This window comes from Morone saxatilis, unplaced genomic scaffold (genome assembly GCF_004916995.1).
Source record: "Morone saxatilis isolate NCDOM2014 unplaced genomic scaffold, NCSU_SB_2.0 Contig0, whole genome shotgun sequence".
Lineage (NCBI taxonomy): Eukaryota > Metazoa > Chordata > Actinopteri > Moronidae > Morone > Morone saxatilis.
Genome location: NW_023339650.1, coordinates 9,945,694 through 9,972,126, shown reverse-complemented (window position 1 = coordinate 9,972,126; position 26,433 = coordinate 9,945,694). Strand labels below are relative to the sequence as shown.

General features: G+C 41.1%; 1 protein-coding gene across 1 annotated transcript in view; it reads left to right on the top strand.

Annotated features, from left to right (window-relative positions):
• sema5a (sema domain, seven thrombospondin repeats (type 1 and type 1-like), transmembrane domain (TM) and short cytoplasmic domain, (semaphorin) 5A) overlaps positions 1-26,433 on the top strand; it is a 117,264-nt gene that overhangs the window by 51,128 nt on the left and 39,703 nt on the right. The window contains exons 5-12 of the mRNA XM_035655538.1: positions 1,482-1,544; positions 5,411-5,509; positions 9,833-10,046; positions 11,273-11,558; positions 13,330-13,465; positions 18,414-18,618; positions 22,456-22,663; positions 24,466-24,583. Of these exons, the coding sequence (XP_035511431.1) occupies positions 1,482-1,544; positions 5,411-5,509; positions 9,833-10,046; positions 11,273-11,558; positions 13,330-13,465; positions 18,414-18,618; positions 22,456-22,663; positions 24,466-24,583 (1,329 nt within the window). The remainder of the gene's footprint in view (positions 1-1,481; positions 1,545-5,410; positions 5,510-9,832; positions 10,047-11,272; positions 11,559-13,329; positions 13,466-18,413; positions 18,619-22,455; positions 22,664-24,465; positions 24,584-26,433) is intronic.

Sequence of the window (26,433 nt, the reverse complement as noted above, 5' to 3'; positions counted from 1 at the left end):
TGGAATGTGAACTGACACACACATGCACACACACGAAGAAGAGAAAGAGAGAAGCCAGCTCCCATTTATACTCTATATCTTATCCTCCCTGAATAGTACCACACACCCTGAGCTCTCTCCTCCCTCTAAGCTCTCTCCTGTTACTGCCCATGTGTGCATTTATGTTGTGTGTACATACGGGGTGTCTCTACGCCTCCCAAAGGCCAGTGAGGCGGAAAGCAAAGCACTTGTCATAAAACACAGAGGAAACTCTCAAAGTTTTCTCAAAGAGGAAATGAAAGAAGTTCTCCCAATTGCTGAGGGGGGTTCAGCTTTCCTTTCCCCTCTTGTCTTGGCATAAAACAGTCCTGATACCAAGATGAAATCTAATATTCTCTTTCAGTTAGCGATATTTACTATATTCCCACAGAGAGTGAAGTCCTGTGCCTCTGGCCACTAGCCAGGTTATTACTGCAAGAAAGTAGTACTTCCGTGGCCAAAAAAGAAGTTGAATAGTTTTACTTTTGGAGACTTTTCGTGACTTGGCGTTAAGCGTATTATTGCGCCAGCCAGTTTTTCTGTTAAGTATTCCTCTCTTTGCCAATCTCAGTGAGCTGGTGGCAGTGACGGCTAATTCTGCCTGTCACAAGCGTGAGTGTGTTCGTGGCCCGCTGCTGTCCCAAGGCCAACACTCATTTCATGAATAGAGAACTTTTATCAATGAGAAAGCCCCCCCAGAGGTCACGCTGAAATTAAACGGTAGAAATTGGAGCACGCTGGTGTCTTCACCCTCGGAGGAGACGAGTCGAGGTTTTATCTTCTCATTCCTCTCCCTCCTGTAGTAAAATGTAAAAGGCATCCCTCTGTTTCTCCCTCACATGTAAATCACATTGGCATCCCTCTCTAGGGACTCGTGCGTTATGTCTTAAGATCCCTCCTTTTTCCCTCGCACATAAATCAAATTGGCATTCAGCTCCACATGCACTTGCCTCTCGTTTCTTGGGGTCTCTGCTTGTTATGCACCTTAATTGGATTCTGCATCTGTATTTAACACGGCTTAAAAACTTGTGTATACTGTAAGTGTGTACGTGTGAGTGTATGTGTGCGCGATTGAGAGTACAGTGAAGATGTAATGTCAAATTCATTTACTGTTCGCTACTGTTTTTAGCCATTCCTCCCACAAGAATAATCAGCATCCAGAAATTAGTGCTTCAGCCCGTGTATTAACTCATCTCACTATGGTTTTCTCTTTCTATTTATTTTAATGTCCTGTGTAGCATTTTCATTGCTGTGCTATCTCAGACATCAAGTCACCAGACATCAAACTGCCTTCAAAAACATTGGGGATATTGCCTCAGTTGAGAGCCAGCCATTGTTTTGTTCGGGTTCCCTGAGTGGTCTTCAAAGTGGTTCATGGTGACACGGTGCCAAATGTTTCTGATGTTTGCTTCTTCTTGATGGTTTACTGGGAGCCTCAATGCTGCTTTTCTTTCTCTCTGCAGGAGGCCGAGTGGCACTGCGATGAGTTCACCAAGGGAGCCTGCTTCAGCCGTGGAAAATCTGAGGTGAGTTTAAGTGATGCCTGAGTATTTGAAATGTCACACTGTTATATTGCTTTATCAGACCCTTGTCACTATGTTGAGAAAAACAAGTTTTATTATTGGTATTGTAAACAAACAAAAAAATCATCTTGTTCTTTGTAAAATGTTTACTTCATGAATTAAGTTCATGGTTGTCACTTTGCAGCCAACTGAACATATTGGTTTTAATAAAGTCAATTAAAGGGGTATTTCAGCGATTTACAGGAGTATTTTATGAAGTTTTGAGAGTAGAGTTAGAAAGCCTAGACCCTAGAACATAATTCACACCCTGTTGCAAGAGTCTACAGCCATGTGAGCAGCTCTGCGAGGCTGTACTGTGATTAAAGTTGGATCCATAGATGTATATTGAAACTAGATATGGTGGCGGCGCTCTACCTTGCTTCCACTTCTGCCCAGTAACCACTTTGCAGCCCAAAAAGCATTTTCTCGCATAGACCACCATCATAAAGCAGACGTCTAGAAAACAGTTGAAGGACACCGAGAACTGAAAACAAGGTCCATTATGACTCTGTTATGATTTTTTGATCCATGGAGGTTTTATATTTGTTCAACTTTCCTTGAGTGGAGAAAAGCACAAGAGTTAATTTCAAAATCCTCCTTCTTAACAATGAGGCTTTAAATGGACACACTCCTTCATTTATCTCCAGCCTTATTTCCCCATATACTCCATCACAACCTTTACGTTCCCTCTATCAACTATTCCTTTGCCCACTGAACTCTGTATTCTACCACTGCACATTTGGGAGGCAAAGTCTGTTGATACTTCGAAATCCAGGCTGAAAAGACATCTTTTTTCTGTTCACTATGATCTCTCCTAATTTCAGGAGGATTTCAGGAACCGGCTGGAACTCAAATCACTGACTGTTTTTGCTTCTTGACAAGTAGCTACTGTTGTTTTTAAAATTACTATTCTCAGCTTTGTTGTCATATTATATTATTAACTGTGTGCGTGTGTGTACTTTTACATGTAATATTGCGTGTTTTCTTTTCTGTTGTCTTTTACTGAGTTAATTTAGTTTAGACATTGCAGCTTTGTATGCTGACATGCTCAGCAGGTATAATGTTTAACATCTTATTTTAGCGAGTAGCAAGCTGATTTTTTTCTAATAAGCACTAAACACAAAGTACAGCTGAGACTGATGGGAAGTTTTCAACCAATATTTTCAATGGAGTCAGGGGATTGACTGACATTGCCGCTCCTCAGGTCTACTATGTGGCTAAGAATTTAATGTCCAACCCAAAATTACGTCTTGACAAAGGTCCTGGTCCAGAGCCCCAGAGGACAACTAATAAACTTTAAATTAATAAACTAATAAACTATAAAGTTTCCCTTTAATAGTATAATAATAATATGAACTACTACTAACTAAAAAGTAAACCTCCAACCCTGCTGAACTTTTAAATTGCAAAGCTGCAGCCTCCAAAACAGCTGATGATTGTTAAACATTTCCCTGTGGGTTTTGGTAATCTACAAAAACAACACATGAATGAATGCTGTTTACCAGTGGAACAAAAAGGCCCAGATGTCAGACTTTCCCACCAGTGTATCAGCGAGGCATAATAGTTAGAAGAAGAAAATGTAATCTCCTAAAGACAGAAATCACAGATCTCCCTTCAGAGGATGCATCATCAATCAAATAGCTCACTAACATTTAAAAGTTGTCAAGTGATATGATGAAACATGTTGAAGCCTGAGAGCAACATTGAATTCTTATTAAGCTTTAACATATGAACTCACCGGGAATTCCTGCTCTATATGCGGTATTGTCTTCAAAAAGGATCTAAATCAACTTGGGAATTAAAAAGCTTCCCCAACCACAGCTTAACTCTTATTTATAGAACTTGCAGAAAAGGGAGTTCCTATTGTTTTTGTAGTTCCTTTTTGTGCAAGTGCATGTTTTTGTATGTGGTTAGCTGCCATTCCCTTGTCTATCAAACAGCTGGTTAAAACACTGAACTTGACTTGTAGGTGAACTACCCAGCCCTGATCCTAGTCTCTGTGTGAGTGTGTGTGTGCACCGCTGTGTATTTATCCTTCTGTGAAAGGTGGTTAGGGGCCCATAATAGCCATGCACGAGCTGGCCAGCACAAGATAGCTGTTGTGAATTACAGACTAAAGCTACCTCAGTCCTTGAGAGTCCCTGCCGTCTGAGGGAGTCGAATTGTTTTGCTCACTGTTCCCTTCTGAGGATCAGCTCCTGTGATGTACACTAAGAATAGCATTAAAAGACTTCATTCTCCCGCAGTTGACAGGGCTTTCGATGGTTTATTACCTAACTCAGCGCGCAGCAATATACCATCGCTTAAGCTATTACACAGATACCATGCCTGCGCTTTGAGTGAATTTACAAGTGATTGTATTTTTTTTTCTTAATGCACACGTTCTCTCTTCTCCTGTGTATTTGATTTATTTCAACCAGGAGAAGAAAGGAGAGTTAAATTGACTTGACAGGACTTGATTGCTGCCTCTGTTTTGTTTTATAATGCGAGAGCCAAGCATAACAGCTTCTGTATTACAGTACGGACGTGGAACATTTGTCAGGAAGTTTTCATAAACAAGTCAAGACTGTGAGGACGGGCAAATATTAAATATGCCGTTATTTACCGTAGAAACAAACTGCAGAGAAGAATTGAATTATGCAGAGCCCACACAACCCACCCCCAATCCTGCACCCATGCGCACACATATACACAAGCGTACAGTACACAACTAGCTGTACAAACAGCACAGATATATAGGCACACATAACAAGTGTTGCTACACACACACACACACACACATACTTAGGCTGTGCTTAGCACCAGGAAACGAGTTGTTTTACGAGTCAACCTCCATCTTGATAGGGGGGAATAAAAGTCCTTCCCCTCCTTTCTCCCTTCATCTCTCCTACAGTGCCCTCCACTCCTAAATCAGACCCTTGAGAGGAGGAGGAATGGGAGGGGGGGGGGTCGCCCTGGGCACCTCGAGCGGCTGAGACAATAGCAGATTTACAAGGTTTTAAATTTCTACGAGGGGCCCTCACCCACCCAGCCGTGGCCCCTTTCAGATGGAGGGGACCCTTTGAGTTTATTACCTTGTCCTAGGACAAAAACAAACACCGCTCTCTGACATGAATACTGACTGCTGCTGTAGTTACATTTGCTTTGAGTTTTGTTGATGCAAATCCCCAGCAAAGCTGCATGAAAGCCAGACGGCAAAGTTAAGAGTTCATGACATTCAGTGGCGATCAATCATTCAATCAATCATTCACTCTGTCTGTGCCGCTTTATTTGTCGTGCGCTTTTAACCAAGTGCTGAGTGGTTTGCTAGAAACCCAGGCCAAAGCCTCAGAGGAGGAGTGAGCCAAGGAAATAGTGGTGTGCGAGTACTTTACCATCATTTAGAGAAAAGTGCTTAGATTGATTAATACAAAGAGCAGGCTAAAAAGAAACATGTTTGAATGAAGCGTACGATTGGCTACAGTCTCATTCCACTTTTTGACTAGTCAACAAAGCCAAGGCAATTTTCTAAACTAATCCTGAGTGGTCCTCTCCCACGCCCGCTGCATTTATCAGTTCTCCACCTCATTCAGATCCCTCTCCAAATCTCGTCCCTGTTGAATTAAGATGTGACATGACTAAGCTGTGTGGGCATTAGGCTTGATTTGACTCTGTCAAGCTTGGCCACGTTTTAGAGTAGCCCTCCCGCGGTTGCAGGTGTTTGTCTCATTTATTGGCATAAAGTGTAATTTTGTCCCTCTGCCTAATGCTGCTGCTTGTCAATGGATAGATAATGCCGCTGCCGCTAACTGCTAACTGTGATATGTGTGTTTGCTGGTGTGTTTCCACAGGAGGAGTGCCAGAACTACATCAGGGTTCTGCTGGTGAATGGAAACAGGCTGTTTACCTGTGGAACCAACGCCTTCACCCCCATCTGCACCAACCGAACGGTATGAACAACTGTAGAGTTTCTCTCTGTAGCCTCCTTTTGGGTTAGCCATTCCTAACCCAATTAAGCAAGTCATTTTGCATATTAAACTAACAAACAAGTTCACTGCCATTCTAGCAAGCTATTATTACAGTGTTATCTTATGTTAACCACACTGGCTGAGGGTTTAACTAATCTTGTTTTATTTTCTGTTATATCTTTATTATATTTTTATTTTATTATTCTGTTATTGTATTTTTACTCTTCTCTACTATTTGCACTACACTTCCCCTGTGCTGCTGTGTCTAACTTGAATTTCTCTCACGGGGAGCAATAAAAGAACATCTTATCTTATCTGTTATCTATTAGCTTCATTAATAAGTTTATCCAGCCCGACATACTGAAAAGTGTTGGTGTGAGTCTTTCTCTGGGTGAGAGACACAAATTAAAGTAAGAATATGTTGTTTTTTAAAGAAGCCATAACCCATTCCTCCTCTTTCAGATAAAAAGGCAAATTCGTGAGCAATAAAATGCAGCATTTCTTTGTCCAATACACTCACAGGTTTTGCAGATAGAGCCTTAGTTGTTATTGTATAACCAGTAGCTTATGGAGGCTAAAGTTAGCTATGTTCTATTCCTGTAGAACAAATGTCAGTCATTTACTGACTTGAATACCTTTCTGTAGCTAACTGTTATACAAAATGTACCATTATCCAACAGTCATGTGGCTAGAATAGTTTAGCAAAGGTTTTATTGTCTCGCTTTAAAGGACTTTGAGAGAAGGATTTGTTGAAGGTGATGAGGTGCTGTTTTGTAAAAACTAAATAGAAGTGACAGAATAATGAAACATGTGAGTTTACAGCAGCCATAGTTGCTCGGTTTATTTCTTTTTCTGCAATATATGTCACATTTATTTGTCAATGTGTACTGAAAATGTATAAAACAACACCTTTTAATAAGTCATTATCTTTTAATAACAGTAATATTTCAGGCTGTATTAGTCTGATAACATTGCACATAAGAAGATTGAAGTGTCATTGATTGAACTGACAAAGTCAGAAGAATAGGTCAAGGTTGATCAACACATTTAATCAAGGTGTGATTGAGTCGTGATATTGATATCACAGGATTTATCCTGTATGAGTTCTTGTGGCTGTTCTCGCCTCCTTTGTTGTGCAGTCAGGGATGTAGACTAATTATAAGATGAATCTTATTAAGCTTGCTTATTTAAGAAGTCGTGTTACCTCAAACTTGTTAAACGTCGCAATCAAAATATTGCCTTAAGCTCATTACTCTTGATAATCATGCCGTTGGCCTACAAGTAAACATATCCTTGTCTCATCTTGACTTCTTTAGCCTTCTTCCTGAGTCATGGCTGTCATTTAGCTTCTTTTCTTTGTATCAAATCATCTTTTCTTCTGTATTTAATTCTAGTGCACTGCAATTTTTTCACTCCTCTTTCTCTCATGCTTCTGTAAATTCCTGCCTGCTTTTAATCCCATGTTTTAAAGGGATGGTTAAATCAGACTTTTCAGTTTGAGTTGCTACTGTGTGCAGGCTCAGTGGGCTGTTGGAATAGGATTTTTTTTCGTGCATTAACCACCGGTTTGCAACTTGCTGTCACCCTTTAATTTTTCTTACAAAAGCTGCATGGTGCTAACATAACCATGTTTCTCGGTAAATGGAGTGTTAGCGGAGACACTTTTTATCCACTATTGTCTGTGACAAGTGCCCATTGAAGTTAACCAAGATTTAAAATGTCAAAGTTTTGTTCTTACCTGAGAACATATCAAATATCTGTGTCTACTTTGTAGGATTTCAGAGGAATAGGAGCCAGGAGTTTACTATTATGATGACATTTGTTTTTGTCCAAAAGCACTGCATCCAAAGGTCACAGGCTCATAATGACTGTTTACCACTGTGAAAATACATATAGTTGAAATGTCATGACATTATTATAGCAGTATTTCATCAGGCACTGTCATATTTACCCACTGAACGTCCGTTAATGTAAAACACTGGTTGGGCACAGCAACAGCAATAGAATCCCACTCAGACAGATTTACTATCAGCTGTGATGAATGAACAGAGAAGGAGCAGAATACTTTATTAGTTTAATAAGTGCTCAGAGGTTATAGATTAAACAGCTGTTAATTTCTCTGATTTTTAGCCACGCTGCCCCCGATGGTGGTGATAATGAGAGTGATCATGGCGATGAGAGAAGTTTTTTTTTTTTTTGGAGGGACCAGAGGTGTAATGATAAGTCATTAACCCAGCTTTTTATATATATAAAAAAAGAGCACATTCTAACCAATTTAATAGCTTTCTTCATTTCAAGAGGATATTGTGCTAATCTACTGTTAGGTTGCTTTACGGAGACAGCAAATAAATGTATTCCTCAAAACTGTCAGTCAGTGCTGCTAATGATAATTCTGATGGTCAGAGTAATGATAAGGATGTTGTAACTTAGTAAGTTTGTTCTAGACAAAGAAGCTATGTACAACAATCAAATTTATTGTGACATGTGTTTCTGTTTTGCCGCCAGGATGTGTCATGCTTATATAAAGCTTGCAGCTAGATTTCCTGTCATGGTGGGCAGTTAAATATTCTCTCAGTAGCCACAATAGTGTATCAGTAGCACCATACATAGCACCCAACTGGCTGTCATAGAAGTCTGTCTAAGCTGTGAGCTGTCTCTTACTAAGAAAAGTCTCTGTCAGAGGCGTTCAAAGTCACTTCAGTGTCCTACTCACACAGCTGCTGGGTGCAATATAGAGACGACTTTCACTCCCCTTCCTAAAAATGCAACGGATGCACTGGCATCTATCTATTTATCACTCCTCCTCTTGTTTTTCTAAATGACCCAGTTGACCTAAAAGCGGCTATTCCGGCCCGTAGAATGAGCCCCGTCAATACCAGGCTTTCATCTCAGGCTGGCAGAGCTCAAACAGGGCTGCACTGTTTTGTTGAGGTTTGGGTGGAGCAGAGGTGGCAGGAGTTAACAGAACCCTTGATCCAAATCGACCGGCTCCAGGAAATTGGCTAAAGAAGTCGCCTGTGTTCCCCAACACATGCACTGAATGGAGTCTGGCCTCCTGTGTGAAAGAGCTGTCCGCAGATTATTCAGTCGGTGGAAATGTGAAAATGTGTGAGGAGAGAGGAGAGATTGAGTTGTGAATCTTTCAAGACTTATGCTGTCACTAGAGGTCCTCTGCAACTGGCGAAGAGTCAAAAATGTGGAACCCTGATTGATGGAAAAGTAATTGCAAATAGAATCATTCTAATTATCATTTGTGGATTTCAAAACCACACTTAGTGCAATCTTTCTACTTTACGTCATGCATTTGCCCTCAGAACTAGGATGAAGTTGGGTGGAAGCACAAACCATGAGCTAATCCCCCCGTATACTGTGTTTACTTTTGCACCATAAAAATATAATTACATCTTGGATTTAAAAAATGCATTACTCCTTTTTTGCAATTCAAGCCTGAGTCACTGAGCTATGGCTTGTATTTTTTTTTAAACCAGGAACCAGTGCAGTGTGTCAGGGCTAAGCCAGGGTCATGCTGTAAAGTATTTTTAAAAAGCAGGGAGTCGGATTTGGTCTCATATTCAAAGGCAGAATGCGAGGGAAGACTGCAGCTCACATCAAGCCTCTTTTGAACTCAGAAAGGCTTCCCACCGATGTGGTATAATAATGTTATAACAAGACAAACAGCTGGTTGTCCTGTAGAGACATCAGAGACCAAAGCGAGGAAACGCTGCAGCAAAGAGTAACTTTTGAGATGCCCACAAATTTTATTGCTTCTTTAACAGGTGGTTTCCTAACACTGGACTTAAGGCAGCTACTCTGTTTGTGTGTTTTATGCTGCTAATGATTCTAAATGTGTTCTCTGATTATGTTTCTTGCTCCTGAAGGTTTTGCTCATATATATCTTGTGTGTGTTTCTTAATAGATGTAAACCAAACAAAACATAATGAGATGAAGTATTTTTTTTTAGTCTGCACCATTTGCATATTGGCAGGAACAAACAAAACATTACCAGACTTCTCCGGTTTGCATTTTAATGTTGCCCTCTGATACTGTCCTATATTTCTAGGCTTGTTTTTTTATTTTTTTTATTTACAATGATCCATTATTTAGAAATAATAAGGAAATGCATCTTACTCCCAAGTATACTGCGTCTTATTGTTTTCATTTCTTAACTCAAGGACTACTCCAATCATAATCATGTTCTTGGCAATGTCTGCGTACTGTCAATGCCTATTTTTCTTTCCATTATAAACCTGCCACTTTCACCCTCCCCCCCGCCCCCACCTCATCCTCTTCTTTTTCACATTGCAGCTGACAAATTTGACAGAGATCCACGATCAGATCAGCGGGATGGCTCGGTGTCCCTACAACCCCCTCCACAACTCCACTGCCCTCATCACCTCCAGCGGGGAGCTTTACGCTGCCACGGCCATGGACTTCTCTGGGCGAGACCCCGCCATCTACCGCAGCCTGGGCGGCCTGCCACCGCTGCGCACTGCCCAGTACAACTCCAAGTGGCTGAACGGTATGGGGCTGCTGAAGTTTTGGGGTCCGGATAGAGATAGTTTATGTATATGTGTGTAAAAATCATTACATAAAGATAAATGGGCATTTTAAAGGAGGAGAAAATCATCTTTTTGTATCCCCCCCTTCACTGCTATTGAACATTACAGCTGGTGGGGATTCAGTGTTTTGCTCAAGGAAACTTAAGCATGGCAGATGCTTATCTAACATGGGAGTTGGAATCTGTCTCTCTTGGTTGAAGGATTGTATTCTTACTCAAATCACCACTGTTCTGCGCAAAGTAGTTTAGCGGGTGCTAAAAGAGATCCTCCTCATAATTGTTCTTTCCCCTTTTATCACTAAAAACAATGATTTCTGAAGTTTCAAAGCAACTAGAAAATCGTTGTCTTTATCTCACCCTTTCTTTGAGGAGCATAAAATTGTGAATTCTTCAGAAATCAATGTCTTCTTCCCTTAAAGCTCAGACCCACTTCAAGCACAAAGCTCCTCAGTGCAGATTGGAGAACTTCAGACAGCTTAAGGTGCCCAGCCTACAGAGGAGCAGGTCAATCAGTATCTTGTCAGCAAGTGACTTTTATCTGATTCACATTTAAGCTAAATTGAAAAAATAAATTAAAAGCCACCACATACATCGCTTTGCAGCAACCTTCTGGGAAAAGGTTTAATAACTAATTTTATGGCGAATTGATTTTTCTCCTCCGTCTCCCCCCGCACTGCCCTCCAAAGGTGCAGAGGAGAAGAGGGCTGAAATGAGGAGGAGGGGGAACACTTTCATTTAAAGGTGAATTAAATCACTGTCAGCGAGAATAAAGTGCGCGGTTTAGATCCAATAATGTCATACATAAAGATGAACGTCTTAGCTGTGACAGTGTCGTGGAGGTCGCATGTTTCAGATAGGGTGAGAGCTATTACGCTACACCTGTTATGGTCATTTCTCATCCTAACCTTTAGGTTCGGAGAGTGAAAAATGAGTTTTCTTATTACAACACAACGCCATTAATAACATGGCCTGTAGTTATTAATCCTGATCACCTGCTGTTGTGTGGGCCTCACGCTCACACACACTGCGAGTCAATCAGTCATAACACGTACACATTCGATCTCCCTCTTACTCCCACAGTCTTAAATATTGTTCTTTCGCAATTTTTTTCCCTCACTCTGCACTTCATCTTTCTCTGACACCCTCCCACTCATTTTCCTCGTCTCTTGTTACCTCTCCTTCCACAGAACCAAACTTTGTTTCCTCCTACGATATCGGCAACTTCACTTACTTCTTCTTCCGGGAAAACGCTGTGGAGCATGACTGTGGACGGACGGTATTTTCCCGCGCAGGGCGGGTCTGTAAGAATGACATTGGCGGCCGCTTCCTCCTGGAGGACACGTGGACCACCTTCATGAAGGCCAGGCTGAATTGTTCCCGACCAGGAGAAATCCCCTTTAACTACAACGAGCTGCAGGGAACATTTTACCTCTCTGAGCTGGAGCTACTCTACGGCATTTTCACTACCAATGTGTGAGTAACATGAATGACAAAAATACAATGACAATTACTTTCTTCACACCAAACGTATGACATGGTTCCAGCAGAATTTGCATTTACAATCGCAAGCCCAAGCGCCCTTACCTACTGTTGCTACACCTTTCAAACTTTCTGAAATAATTGGTCCTTGATTTCCAAAAGACGTAGACAAAATCATCGTCAAACGTTGCTGTTTGCTGTAGCTGTACATAGCTGGAAAATGAAACTTACGTTAGCTCCATGAGTTGATTGAAAACACAGTCTTAACACACTCGCTAACATTTTAAAACAACCCTGTAATAGCTGTCTAAAATATTCACTTGATGACTACATGATATGGATATCTAAGAAACGAGTCCCAGGCAAAAAGTCTGCATCCTCCACCAAATCAACAAATTGCTTTTCTTTTCTGCCATAAGTGATTTGTTTGCAGATTTTTGGAAAGTGCATACAATTACTTCAAAAGAAATCCAGCGTTGGCAAATAATCATACTAAGTCAATTATCAAGTCTTTAAAAAGTCATTTTCCACAATCCCACCAGTTCCACCGGTTTATTTGATAGTTTGTATCATTTGCATTGTGAAGGATGAACCAAAGTGCAGCTCACAGCATCTTGATGTCAGATAAAAAATACCAACACATATCATCAGATTGTTCTTTTATTCTTTGTTGTTTTTAATGCACCCACAGAATACCTTCATGTATAATTCAGAGTGTTTTAGGCAGCACATTGTCATTTGTGTAAACAAACACACTTCAACTGCATCTGCAATAACTCTGCATGTGACCTTTTCACATCATGCACACTGAGTATATAAAATTGAGTGATACATGACAATGATGTGAACATGGCATGTTTACAAATGCATCTTAAATTGAATTTCCAGTAGAAATCTCCTCCCATAGACACTCAAAACCAGCTACAAATAGGATCACATATTCTAGTGCCATCTCATGTTTAAATCCCATGAAAGAAGCTTATCATCACATATTAAAAGTGTACGCTGTATCATGCAGGGATGTAAGAGATGGGATGCATCCATGGATGAAAACTATTATTTTCTATTTTCACAAACACCCCTCCCTCTTTTTGTTTCTCCATTTTTTTTTCCTCTCTCACACGCACACTCACATACACACAAACACACATGCACACTCGCACCCACAGACCATTATTAAAAGCTGAGTAATCTATTCTTTATGGTCAATGCCTTCACATTGCTGAAAAAGAAGTCTTTTGAAGGGTATTGGAAACATTTCCCCCTGCAGGCACAGAGTTTAATGAACAGCCGCATTGGATTATAATTCACATCGCCCAAGTCTCACAGTTTGAGTTGAGAGTTAATACTCTCATTCTTTACTTTCTCTTCGGAGGGAGGAGACCTGTACTTGTTGAAACTGACAGCTTAAAAAGTCAAAGCTGTATTTCAGGCCCGAGATCTGTACAGTTAATCAGACAAGCCGAACAGCTTAATTGTGTCCTATTGCTGGATTTATAATCCAATAATGACGATCACTTACATCGACGTCTGCGTCTATCTGTCTGTTGTTTGATTTGTATTGTTGGCTGAGAGCAATACAAACATACGGTGGTCAGCTTTACAAATACCAACAAAATCTGAAAGAACAGAGTTTTTTTTGTAGTGCTATGGTGTCCTTTTCTAAATTTCTTTCTCCTAATACTTCCTGTTTCTCTCTCATCCATCATCCTCTCATCCCCCTTTGTTGGGTTTCTTTTTCCTTTTTTCTGTTCCTGACATTCAGAAACAGCATTGCTGCATCTGCGGTGTGTGCCTTCAACCTCAGTGCCATATCACAGGTCTTCAACGGGCCCTTCAAGTACCAGGAGAACTCGCGGTCAGCGTGGCTGCCCTACCCCAACCCCAACCCGGACTTTCAGGTAACAAAAGAGAACAGAGGTTCCCTGCTCTGTTTGTTTCTGGATTGGAACTGCCATAGAGACACCACAAACACTGAAACAAGACAAAGAGTCTGCAGCCCATAGACTTTATATAAAAGAGATACCTCCAAATATCCCAGATTCCGGGCGCTGTCTTATGCTGGTGATGTGATTCGTAGCAAGAGTCTGCACAGTAGTGATTAGGGTTGGAGCCACAGTATGGAGGTCCAGCTCATATGCATGTAGGGATGAGCTGTCAATGATGATCCTTTTTTATAGTATCAAGTAACTAATTAAAGCCAAACTTAGATGTGTGAATGTACATGTGAATGTACATAAGCGCGATAAGAACTACCTAAAATTTTGTTTTACCCTTGTCCCATCCTCTAACATTGAGGGATATGTGGGGTGATCAAGAGGTTTTGGCTTCACGTTTTGAAGAGCTGTCATGTCGTCCATCTTTATATACATACAGTCAAAGCTACTGCCATGCTAGTGCAGTCCTTGAGCTAAATCGCTAATGTCAACATGCTAACATGCTCAAAATGACAACATGCTGATGTTATGTTTACCATGTTCACCATTTTAGTTTAGCATTATAGCATGCTAACGTTTGCTAATTAGCACTAAACACAAAGTACAACTAAGGCTGATGGGAATAGCTAGCCAAAGTACTGGACCAACAGTAGGATTGGATATTAGATGATTAGATCATGTCAATAGTGGGAAAATCAGGGATTAATAAAGTTACTCCAATTACAGACTTTGTGGCAATCGATTCAACAGTTGTCATTTCACGGTTAACATTTCAGTAAAAAACTAAAATGTCAACCTGCTGTAGGTGCTAGAGGAAAAGTCAGAGGATAACTCAAGTCAGTCAGATTCGTTCTCTAGAACCATGAATGTCTGTACAAAATGACAGAAACAAAAATCCTGGACTGACCAACACTACCATCACTACATTCACGGATAGCTGCTGCATGGCTAAAAATACATTCACTAAGGCAGTTTATGAAGTGTGCATGTGAGTTAAAGTTCAGAGCTAATCCTTAATGATCATTTCTTCATGCTTGAGGTGGTTTAGACCCAGCACATTGCCCAATCAGCCAAACAATATGTGAGGCTGGGCTGCCTAAGGAAATGTATGCATGTGGTGTGTATGTGCATGTCCTGATAAATAAATGTGTTCATCCTGGTGAGCCCGCCTCAGACTCCCAGCAATCTCTTCTCTCTCATTAATTTCCTTTCTCTTTCAATCATCCCTCTCTCTCCTCATGAACACACACGTTACGACCGCTCGTTATAAAATCCAGTGATTTTTACAATGGCACAATCATTCCTTTAAGATGTTTCATAGGCTCGTTCTGTGAACTGTTGTCCCTTTCTAATAAACTGTCCTTGTTTTGCACAAGTGGCACTTTATGTTTATGCTCCATCCTAAACCCGGAGGTGCAAACCGAGCAGGCCCCTTATCCCGATTTTAGGCACTGCTCTATACTGATGACACAGGGAATGTTTTATTAGCAGGAGTAGCTCTCAGTTGTTGCAGGCTTAGAAGATAGTGAGCGAGCTAATCCACGCAGCTCTCCATGAGGGATTGAATTCCCTCTGAGGTCTGGCTGCCAATGGGTGACACACGCCTCACATCCACACATGTTTCCCATCATGGGCCCTCGATCATGTTTCCGTCAAGCCAGCAGATGCATGAGCATTCGCACCGCCTGCTATTGAGAAGTTTCACACACATTATCTATAATGACATGCAGGAAAATGCTAGCTGTGACACATCCATACCCATGAATCTGTAACATAGAAAGTGTCTCGCTGCCGTCACGCATTCATGTCTGGAATTCACTTACCTTCAAGAAAACCAATTTTCTTTATCTGGTCAGTGCTGACCAAAGATTTATCCTGTTCAGCATAAAGTTAGTACATCACAGAGAGGTTCCTATATACCATAAGGCTGTGTTCCTCAAGGATAAACGAGGATCAGTTCTTCCTCTCCATCCGCATTCCTCCACTATAGCTGCACCTCACCGCTGGACCGATGCACACTTTATCTAGGTTTCAGTGACATCTTCATCAAGCATTTGTCAATGTTGGAGGATTAGATTTACGAGCGCAGGATTTATGGACATTTTTTTCCCCCAGCCCTTTGTGCACACACACCTACACACCTGTACATGCACACCTACAGGGAGACCAGCCCCTGTAAAAGCCACTGGCCACGCACATATCTACTGTACACAAATACACCCACAAAAATATAGGGTTGCTGATTGCTGCCAAATAGGGATAATTATGACTGTGAACTCGACACACACACACTTATCATTGATTGAGAGCTTACTTCCCTGTGTGTCTGCAGAGAAAATCCCCCCATTTATTTGAAGCGCACGGATTGATCCTGCTGGGTTTATTCAGGCTATGAGTCATGTTAGTTGGGTGTTAGGTGCTAATACCGTCTCTGTGTTGTATAGGTTTTCTGTCACCCTGTAATTGCTTACTGTACAAAACACAGTCATTGCTAAGCTTCATATGTAGGAAAATTGGTTAAGTTAGAGTCTGAGCCAAATGCTGATGGAAAGTTTGGTTATCTTAGAGATTTCAAGTGCAACAAAAAAAAGAGGTGTCAGTTTTGTGCGCTTTCCTTTTAACATTATTCATGACCATTTTGAGCCAGAACCCACAAAATATTATAATCAGATGTTACCAGGATGCTAAAAAATATGGGCCGTCTTTTAAACAAAAGCCCATTTGGCAAAAACATGCTGTAATGCAACCATATTTCTCAGTGGCACTTATCATCCTGGCAGAGCACACTGCGCTGATGATGAGCGTGACAGCTGAGTTTTGGATGGGCCCTCAGCCAAATGACAGTTCTGTCCCTCACCTTGACTGTACTGAGGAAATCATCACATCCATCTCTCTGTACATTCACAGACCCTCGCTGGTCACTGCCTAACTCTGTCTCGCTGTGGCGAGAAATACAATCATGCAGACGTTGAGACACACATGCAAGGACAAAACCCCAAAGGGAAACCTTAGAAGTATGTTATTATATTGCCCACACCACACACATGCTGCACATTCAAGGCACACAAGCACGCACACACAGTTGCATTTCCTTGTCCTTCGGGGCTTTAATTTCCCATCTCCTGATGTGGCGAGGGCACTGATCCGTTGCCCATACCGGGGAAGCCCGCTATGATTCTCATCTGTCAGCCCAGGGAAGGCTGGGGATTGATCCGTATAAAATGTCTGTGCTGCTGTTGCTACTGTAGCTACTCAGTGGGAACTAATCGCCACCCAAGGTCCAGTCTCAGCTAAGTACGACGAGGTTGACGAGTTAGCTGAGAGCAAATTTTGTGCATTGCATCTGCGATACTGTGCTCAAAACAAAAACAGTACCAGTCATTTGGGTTTGGGTAATTGTCGAGCACGCCTTATTTTTGTTTTCTCTGCTCTGTGTCTTGGAGTAGATCTATTCTTTGTGGATGGTGCCTCAATCCGCAATCCTGACCCCGGCCTGAGAGTTTTTTCACTGAGAAGGACATGCATGGTTAGGTTTACTCATCCAGCTCTGCCTCAGCTGGACTGGCTTTATGCCTCACTTTGTCCCGTTCTGCTTGATGGAAAAAGAGCACTACATTAAAAAGCACCAATAGTTCTGGCAAAACAATGTATCTTCAGAACGTCTATATCTCATGAAAAACGGCCCTGTTTTCAGCTTAATGACTACACAGTTTTCAGGTATTTCAATGGGTTTTTAAATGCTTTCTTTACTCTAAGAAGTAGGAAATACATTAAACACGCACTGGACACTGGACAGGGACAACATTCTACAGAAATATATAATATATATTCTTTGCATTTAGCTTGCTATTAGTGCTACAGTGGGTCATAATAATACAGCCTGGCTGTGATAGCAGTGTATAATATTCTATATAGTGCTGGTTGGAACCACTTTCAGCTTGGAAAGAAGTATTTTAAGATGCCAATTATTATTTTGTTTCCTGGAAAAAAAGAAATGTAGTTGAAATAATATCATTAAAACTAAAGAAATAAACACATTTTATTTTTAAAAACACATAAACTTTAGTAACCTCCCGTATCACTCAAATATAAACTATACTTTTGATGCCCTAATATTTCCCGTTTTAACTCCCATTTGGAGACAGTTCACTTTATTGAACTCTTTTTAATAAATGAACTCAGCAAAATATCTTACATATTAGATATTTCACATTATAACCAAGAGCTGCAGCACTGACTCTGCTTCGGTAGGAAAACTCTACAGGGACACAGAATGAGGACTTGAGAGCCAACGATGCCTGATAAAAACCAAATTAATATGTGACAATGAAATCTACCTGTTTATTTTAGATGATTCTGTTATTGCAAACAGACTTTCCTCTTCTAGGCAGGTCTTAACATTTTAGGTGCAAGTAGTTTGGATACTTTGTTTGAATGATAATGCAGCATTTAGAGAACGCATTTTTTTCTGTGATATGAAAAGCAATAATGAAGCTCTGAAGATTAAAAAAAAATGTTAAGATATTAGCTTATTTTTGAGGTAAAAGAACAATCAGAAACATTACTATTGGAGTACCAATAACACTCACCAGCAATATATATGCATATGAGGAAGAATCTAATAAAAGAGATAACTACTTGCTCAGTCAAACATTCATTCACTCTTCTTCCATCAGCCGTGGTGTATTGACTATAAAGCCTTAAGGTTGTGAGGATAGCAAACCATCACAACGAAGCGGCAATCAACTTTAAAGCCTTGTTCATTTAATCATTTAATCCATCTCTTTTCCCATCTCCGCCGGTACTTCTGGACAAAAACATGCTTATTAACGTAGCCTGCCTTACCAAAGAGCTTGGCTTTTATTAATATAGTCAGTCAAACTTGTCCTCTCTGTCCTCCTCACCCCCACAGTGCGGCACCATTGACTCTGGCTCCTACGTGAACCTGACTGAAAGAAACCTGCAGGACGCTCAGAAGTTTTTGCTGATGCACGAGGTGGTCCAACCCGTGGTTCCTGTGCCCTACTTTATGGAGGACAATGTGCGCTTCACTCATGTGGCGGTGGATGTGGTGCAGGGGAAAGACATGCTGTTTCACATCATATACTTGGCTACTGGTAGGTTTTGGCACTTTCTGTGACTTTTGAGACTTTTCTGTGCATATACAGTATTTGCGTCTACATACTGGACATATTACTCTGGTTTTTATTATTTTGGCATATTTTTTGGTTGTTTGCATGTGTCTGCTGTGATCATAATATAACCATTTGGGGTCCCACACAGGCACAATTTTCTTTTTTGGTTATCTCACAATTAGAGTTGTTCCGATTCCGATACCAGTATCGGAAATTGCTCCGATACTGCCGAAAATGCTGGCATCGGTATCGTGATACTGGGTCCATGGCACCGTCCACATACCACGTAATAAGTTTTTATATAGTAATCTATTACTGGTTGCTCCGTTAGCCTCTGTACAGTTCCTTCTCGCCGCTCTAAAACAGTGCGCTTGTTTGCGTGCAACGAACTGCTGTTTAGAGCGACGGAGGGAGAAGTTGTAAAGCCGGTTACCGGAGCTTGGAATAGGCTAATAAGATGGATTATACTATTATATCCTAGATATTATTAAGTGCTGTGACTACCTGTTTATACTGTTTATCTTAAATAAATTTTCAAACATAAAGGCTGAACTTTGCTATTTTCTGTTTCAAAGGGTTAACCTGAGCCAGGCTTACCAAATAATCAACATTCACAGCATTCATGCAGGCGTAGTATGATATTTTTTTTTATAACATACTGGTATCGGATCGGTACTCGGTATCGGCCGATACCCACAGCACAAGTATCGGAATCGGTATCGGGAGGGAAAAAATGGTATCGGACCATCTCTACTCATATTCATGTTTTGATGTGGGCAAAGTGGGGTGGGATAAAACTGACACATACTTCTGATCTGATCACCAATCAAGATTTAGCAGTGTTGGGTTCAAAATGTGATGACAGTTGTGGGGTTGTTTGCTTATATCGCCAGCACTGTCAAATCTGATCAAATCACACCTATATATAGTCTTAGAGAAGCAGATTAGCATAGTTTCAGTACTGTTAAACACTTTATAAATAATACCTAACCTAGCTTTCCAAACTGAAGCTTTAATTGATGCTTTTATCGTCAAGAGTATTGATTGTTATAGATGAATACTTCAGTAAATGGATGAATAAAATATGAAACCAAGTTCAGCTTTAAGCCCTTGAAGTACACTTCAAGCATGAGTAAAAAAGAGGCATCCAAGAAAAAGAATGAAACCAATAGATCTGTAGTTCTGAGGAGACATCAAAGCTTAGTCTTCTGACACAAGTTTGATCACTCTTTACCTCCATATGTCCTCCATATGCAGGGACAGAACACACACACCACATATCACTCCAATGCAGTCCCTCACTAAGAGATTGCGGACACTATGAAATAGCCAACAGCCATGTGTCAAAATCACACAGATGGGCAATTAATAACACACACATACTGATTTAACCCCTCCACATTATTCCTGTCTGAACTACATGGCACTGCCTGGTTATCAGTAGACTGTTTGATCATACTGGTGTGACAATATGTGATGTTAGACAAAGTGCTGAAACCATATCAGCAAGACACCAGAGACACTGCAGCATTTGGCGTCTGTGCTATATTATGATATAACAGACAGTATGGATTATGAACGGATGTTCTGAACAGAATTCGAATGTAGTGGCCCACTTCACTGTGCTAATGTACCATAGGCCCACTGGGAAATGTCAACATAATCTTCCTGTTGTAGCTTCAGTGTTATTTTAGGTTATCACACATACAAGTACACACACGCACAACCTGTTCCAGTTCACTGGCTCTGTGCTTGGCATCTCGCTCAAAAACTCCCCTCTCATTGTTTGCATGGTGCTGTGATCAATGTAGCGTCGGACCAGAGCTGCCCACACTGCAAGTTCCCCAGACACTAACCAGACGCTAATGAAAACATCTGAAACACTGCCAAGGCCATTGGGTAGTGCACATATTGTACCTAATCACATGCTATTATTAACGCCTAAATGCTCTCTGCTGATTGGGGCCGTTGTGGAAAACCTGAGAGGTCCAACTGGGGGTTCAAAGATGTTGAGGTGTAAGGTTCTTTTTTTCAAACACGTGGCTTGCAGCAGATTTCAACTCCCTTGTTATTCAGCCCTCATTAGTAATTTCAGCCCTGAAGCTGAATTTTTCTCTCGCAGTTAATGTGAATACAATTAAGTGAAATGCAAAAGATTTAAAAGATGCGAGAAGTTCATGGAAACACAAGTACCAATTTTTTAACCAGTTGTGGAGTTGAGAGTCGGTGTACGTACATGCCTTGAGGACAACAAAAAAAACTTTGGGGCAGTGTTGGGCTAGTCCACTTAAAGTTTATTCACTCATTATAGGTACATTCATTACATTATTTTAGTAATTACTTAACAGCAAAAGTATTTATCAACACATGTAGAATTAGAAAAGGAGACATTATAAAACAAGATAAGTATTTATTGATCCCCAGGGGGGAAATAGGGCTGCACAAGCCGCACAAAGACAGAGAAGTACAAATAAAATATAGAAAGTAAGAAATGAAAAAGAAGTAAAATACAAATTAAAATAAAACTACACAAAACCAAGTCAAAATTAGTGGTGCCGTTATGTTACATGCATCTATAAGCAAGTGACATAGTGCTGGGTGTCTGTAGCAGAAAGTCAGCAGAAAGTAGGCTAAAGTATACTAACACCATATGTTGCATAGAATGACAAGATATATATTACATTTATTATACTATATTGTATATATAATGTAACGTATTTATGTGTAAGCACTAAAGTAATATGGTACCATTTACGGACTACATTTTGGATGTTTTTACTGAACATCAACAGCTATCTTAACATCAGCACACTGCACCTTCTAACTGTGAACAAAACAAGGTGATTCCTGAATGTAGCTTACCAGTGGCTAACATTAGCAAGTTAGCTAAGAACACACAACTTGTAAATAAGACAACTTTGGAGTTACCGGGAGCCTACTTTGGGGGCTAAGCTAACTGCCTCCCCACACCCACAGGACCGGCTAGAACCAATCTATTCACTGAACACCAAACTCATCTCAACCCTCCAACTTGATACCAAGTCACAGCCAAATTGAAGAAGTGATAAAGCATTACTAGGATTAGTAACTGTAATTTCAAATTGTAATCCCTTACACTAGTACTGGTTACCTGAAATAGTAATCAGATTTCTTTAACACGTTACTAAGTAGCCTAATGCTTTACTGCCCGATAGTGCTCGGGGCAATACTTAACTTTTACATTCCTTACTTTGAAACTATCTATTAGCAATTCACCCTTCATCCCTTGGCATCACTGTGCACCTAATTACTTTTTCTTCACCCAGGGGATTTCATGTATAATAGATGATGTTTGTTTTAGCCCTCCCAAAAGAAAAATGCCCCTAACTTCATCTCACGGGGCCTACCTTACATAAAATAAAGGTCAGGACGTATTCACAATGACATGCATTTCTACACTCTTCAAAGTGGTTTCTTCCTCTGGAATATCCCTTCAAAGAAAAGTAGGCCAGAAATCATAAATTCAGGTGTCATACCAATTCCCTGGTTGCACCTACAGCACTGCATGTTGATGGCACAACCAAGCTTGGCACAGCAGCCACCACCAGTCTTTTTGACAGTCTATTCAGCAGGAAGTGATTGTTGTGTGGTTCACACTGAGTTCACTCCGGCTTGTGTGCGGTTTTGCTTATCCAGGATATGTTTTTGTTGTTTTTCCCTCTTCAAACTCTTTACTATTCATATCTCTTCTCTCCGTTTGCTCTCTATTTCTTTACCTTTTTTTCGTGCAGATAAACATCCTCCCTCCTCTTTGTGACCCCCTCCCTCTTTCTCTTCCAGATTATGGTACTATCAGGAAAGTGCTTTCCCCACTCAATCAGTCGACAGGGAGCTGCCTATTGGAAGAGATCGAGCTGTTCCCACCCAGGAAGAGGCAGCCGATCCGAAGCCTGCTGATCCTGCACAGCCGGAGTGAGCTTTATGTGGGTGTAAGAGACCAGGTCATCAAGATCCCGCTCAAGAGATGCAGCTACCACAAGAGCAGAGAGTGAGTGCAAAACCAACACCATTAATCTAAATGGAAAGTGTCAAAAGCAAAATATGCACACAACGGAGTTTTAAAGCTCCCTCTTTCATAAGATGCTCTTTATCTGAGAGGGCCAGGCCTGTGTGTTGATCAGGGGCCTTTGCTGAGATTTAAAATCCTGTAAATCAGCTTTTGTCTGAGCCACTGGAGGTGCCCACGGCTGCCCTCTGTCTGTCCGTCTCACTGTCTCCCTCTTGCTCTTACTGAACCGTGCTTTTTCCGCCTCGCGCACAATTCTTCTACAGCTGTGTGTGTGTGTGTGTGTTTAGCAGATATACTGTATTGACTTTCTGTCTGTCTGGAAGACGCTCCGTCAAGGCATAAATATTGGCAAAGAAAACCCGAGACAGAGGCCGAGTGTGAAGACTCACCACAAGATTGGGATCCCATCCATCATTGCACATAGAAAAGGAATCACACCTGCATTCCTTATCTCTCGCACAATGAGCTGTTATTGGAATACACAGAAGAGTTAAGGCTTCATGTTACAGCTGTGGCTCTTTGATAAATGCTGCAGCCATTATGGCGCTTCATCACCTCTTTCACGGCTTTTTTTGTCAGAGCAGGGTCAGAAAAAAACAAAACAGATAAAAGAAATAAAACCATGCACACAAACTGGCAGCTACAGTAGAGAGTTACTGGGTTCCTCACTGACATTTCTTTGAAGTTTTCCTGAAATATTAGAAGGCTGTCTCTCTGTCTGGCTGTGTATGCTGTGTGGCTCACTGATGGGTGGTGTACAATCTGCAAAGCCCTTAAGGCCCTTTGAAAGACAGGTATTAGCTTGTTCTGTCTCCTTTTCATTTTGCACTGCTGTCGTCACCCCTGATATCCTTGTCCGAACAGACCGTAACTCTCTGTTTTTGTGTTAGACACCCAGTCACCTTGTGTGCGTGCGTTAGAGTGTGCACACAAGCGAGTGTTTGCCTTTCCGTATTTTCATATGGATGAATGCATATGATCTTGTGTCCTTGTGTAAGTGCGCGTGTGTTTGTGCACGCACTGAGTTCATTGTTATGAAACCCACGGATAACTTTGGTTACATTTCACTCGGGGCCTGTCAGGCTGCATTGATGCTTGTGACTCAATGATATGTCATTGTGCTGTCACCACAGACTCGTATTTGCATGAAGAGTAACATCGGGCTTTTTATTGCACTCAATAAACCACCTGAAGCAGATACGGCAGAGACATATCCAGCTATCTTGGCTACAGTATCCTTGCAGTGAATATTCGTTGGGCTGATAAGATGTTTGAGTCAGAAATGTATGTGTAATTATAATCCTGGTGCCTAACTGAAGATTACCTGAGAAATCAGTCAGCGCATTGTGTTAAGACATGATTTTAGGGACACATCACAATACTCTGCATTCATAAATAAACAAAATAAAACATTTCTGCCTTTCTTATCTCTCTCTCCACTTCTCTGTCACTTGAGTAGATTCTCTCTCCTTCATCTCTTCTATGTTCATTTTCAGCCTCTACACTCTCTTGCCTTTTCCCAATCTCTACTTTCATGTGGCCACTTTCTCCCCTGCCTTCCTCTCCCATCTTATCTCTCCCATTTCCCATTTTTTACATCCATCATTTCTCCTACCACCTTATCTCCCAACTTTCTCCATAATCTCCCTTCTTTTAATCTCCCTGTCTAAACCTGATGTGTGATTTCATGTCCTGTCACAATGCAGAGTTATCTGTATTCACACGTGACAGATTAATAAAAGCCCATTAAAAAGTGAACTTTGTTCTCTTTGTCCTTTCAGAGCCTGTGTGGGGGCCAGGGACCCATACTGTGGTTGGGACCTGTTGTTGAAGAAATGCACCACGCTGGAGGAAAGTGTCAGAATGAGCCAATGGGAGCAGAGCATCACAAAATGCCCTGTGAGTATTTACATACACGATTATAATTAATTTGCTTGTTTCTTGCTTCTTTTGCGTCAATACTTTGAAACTTTAAAGTTGGTTGATAACACAATTATCCTTGCTTGGCCTTCATGCCTTCCTCTTCACATGAATTTAATACTCACATTCATCCGTTCTCCTCTCCTTTGAAAGCTACAACCTGCTCTGTATTCTCTCCATACGCTCACAACTTGCAAGCAGACGCCCCTAAAACCAGCCAGAGAAAAATATCCTTGCCAAAGAAAGGCATCTTGGGACTGAACAACTTGACTTTAAGGGAACGATGCATACCCCGGGAATGATCTAGAGCGCTGCCTCAATCATTCACCTCTGACTGCTTGTTCATTAGCAAAACAGCTCTTCCATTTATTTTAACGTGCACCAAATTTGGGAGCGGTATTAGGGGGCGGTAAGCCTATCAATTTTAGCATGGCTCTGTTTTTTTTCAGTGTATTGCACACATCATTTTCAAGCCAGTCACAGCAGAGTGTGCTGTGTGCTTATGTACCCTAAATATTTGGCACTCAAGCCACTGAGCATCCAGTGGCATCTGTCAGCAGAGCTCTGGCAGAAACACAGCATCCTCACATGCATTCAGATATACAGTCATGCATATGTGCATAAACAGGCACACACATCAAGGTCCTCTGCAACTCAACTTTTGTATTTTTATTATGGAGCCTAAACTCCTGCAGCCAATCAGAGCATTTATATAGTCTTTACTACATCAAACATAATCATACTTTCATTTAAGCCACCTCCAAAAGTTAGTTATGGAACATATTTTAAAGGAATAGCTAAGAGTTAAATGAAGAGATTGATACCAAAGTCATATCCGTACAGTAAATATGAAGCTGGAGCCAAGAGACTGTTAGCTTAGCTTAGCATAAAGACTGGATAAATGGGCGGCTGTGGCTCAGAGGCAGAGCGGGTCGTCCCCCAATCGGAAGGTTGTTGGTTCGATCCCCGGCTCCTCCTGGCATGTGTCGAAGTATCCTTGAGCAAGATACTGAACCCCAAATTCCCCGATGCACAGCATTGGTGGTGCTGAAGTCGCGTATGAAGTGAGTTAAGTTCTGTTGATGACTTTTTGCTCAGCTTGAGTGAATGTGTGGTGAAAGGGTGAATGTGGGCAGCGTAGTGTAAAAGGTGCTTTTTGAGTGGTTCGGAAGTACAAGTCCAGAATCCATTTAGTCATAAATATTTAAAAAGACCAAACCAAGCGTTGGGCTCTGTCCCAAGAGTAAGAAAATAATTGCATCTAGCTAAAATGCCGCTAAAAGCCTCACTAGACTTAACATGTCTGCAATGTTGAGCAGTTTATTGGCGGTAGTAATATTCCAACTGGAGGGTCATTCCTATGTTCCCAGGGTCCTATGATTCCCAGTTCTAGAGTTAGGGCATAGGGTTAGGTTAAGGGAAAGCAGTAGATCATCGCCCCATAAACCTTCTTTGTAAAACCACAAGCTTGATTTTTTCTGTACGAATTAAACCAAAATGAGAATATTACAATTTGAAAATTAATTTAGTGAGCTTTAGGTGGTAGCGTGGTTTCACGTCTTGTTTTCCAAGTCTTTGGTGCCAAGACTCGCTAACTGTGTACACTATTATTTAAAATGCAGGAAAAATGTGAAGGCAAAAGATACGGATTAAATCCATGTTTCATCCAGCAGTGTAAGCCAGCAAATCCTTTAGTTTTGCAGTGTACTTCTCTCAATTTGGCCACATGAAACAAGTAACAACCTGGCCCACACAAAGTAAATGGACATCATCGTCAGTTCTATCACACTTAAAACCTTGTCTGACGACCAGGGTCCAATCCCGCGTTT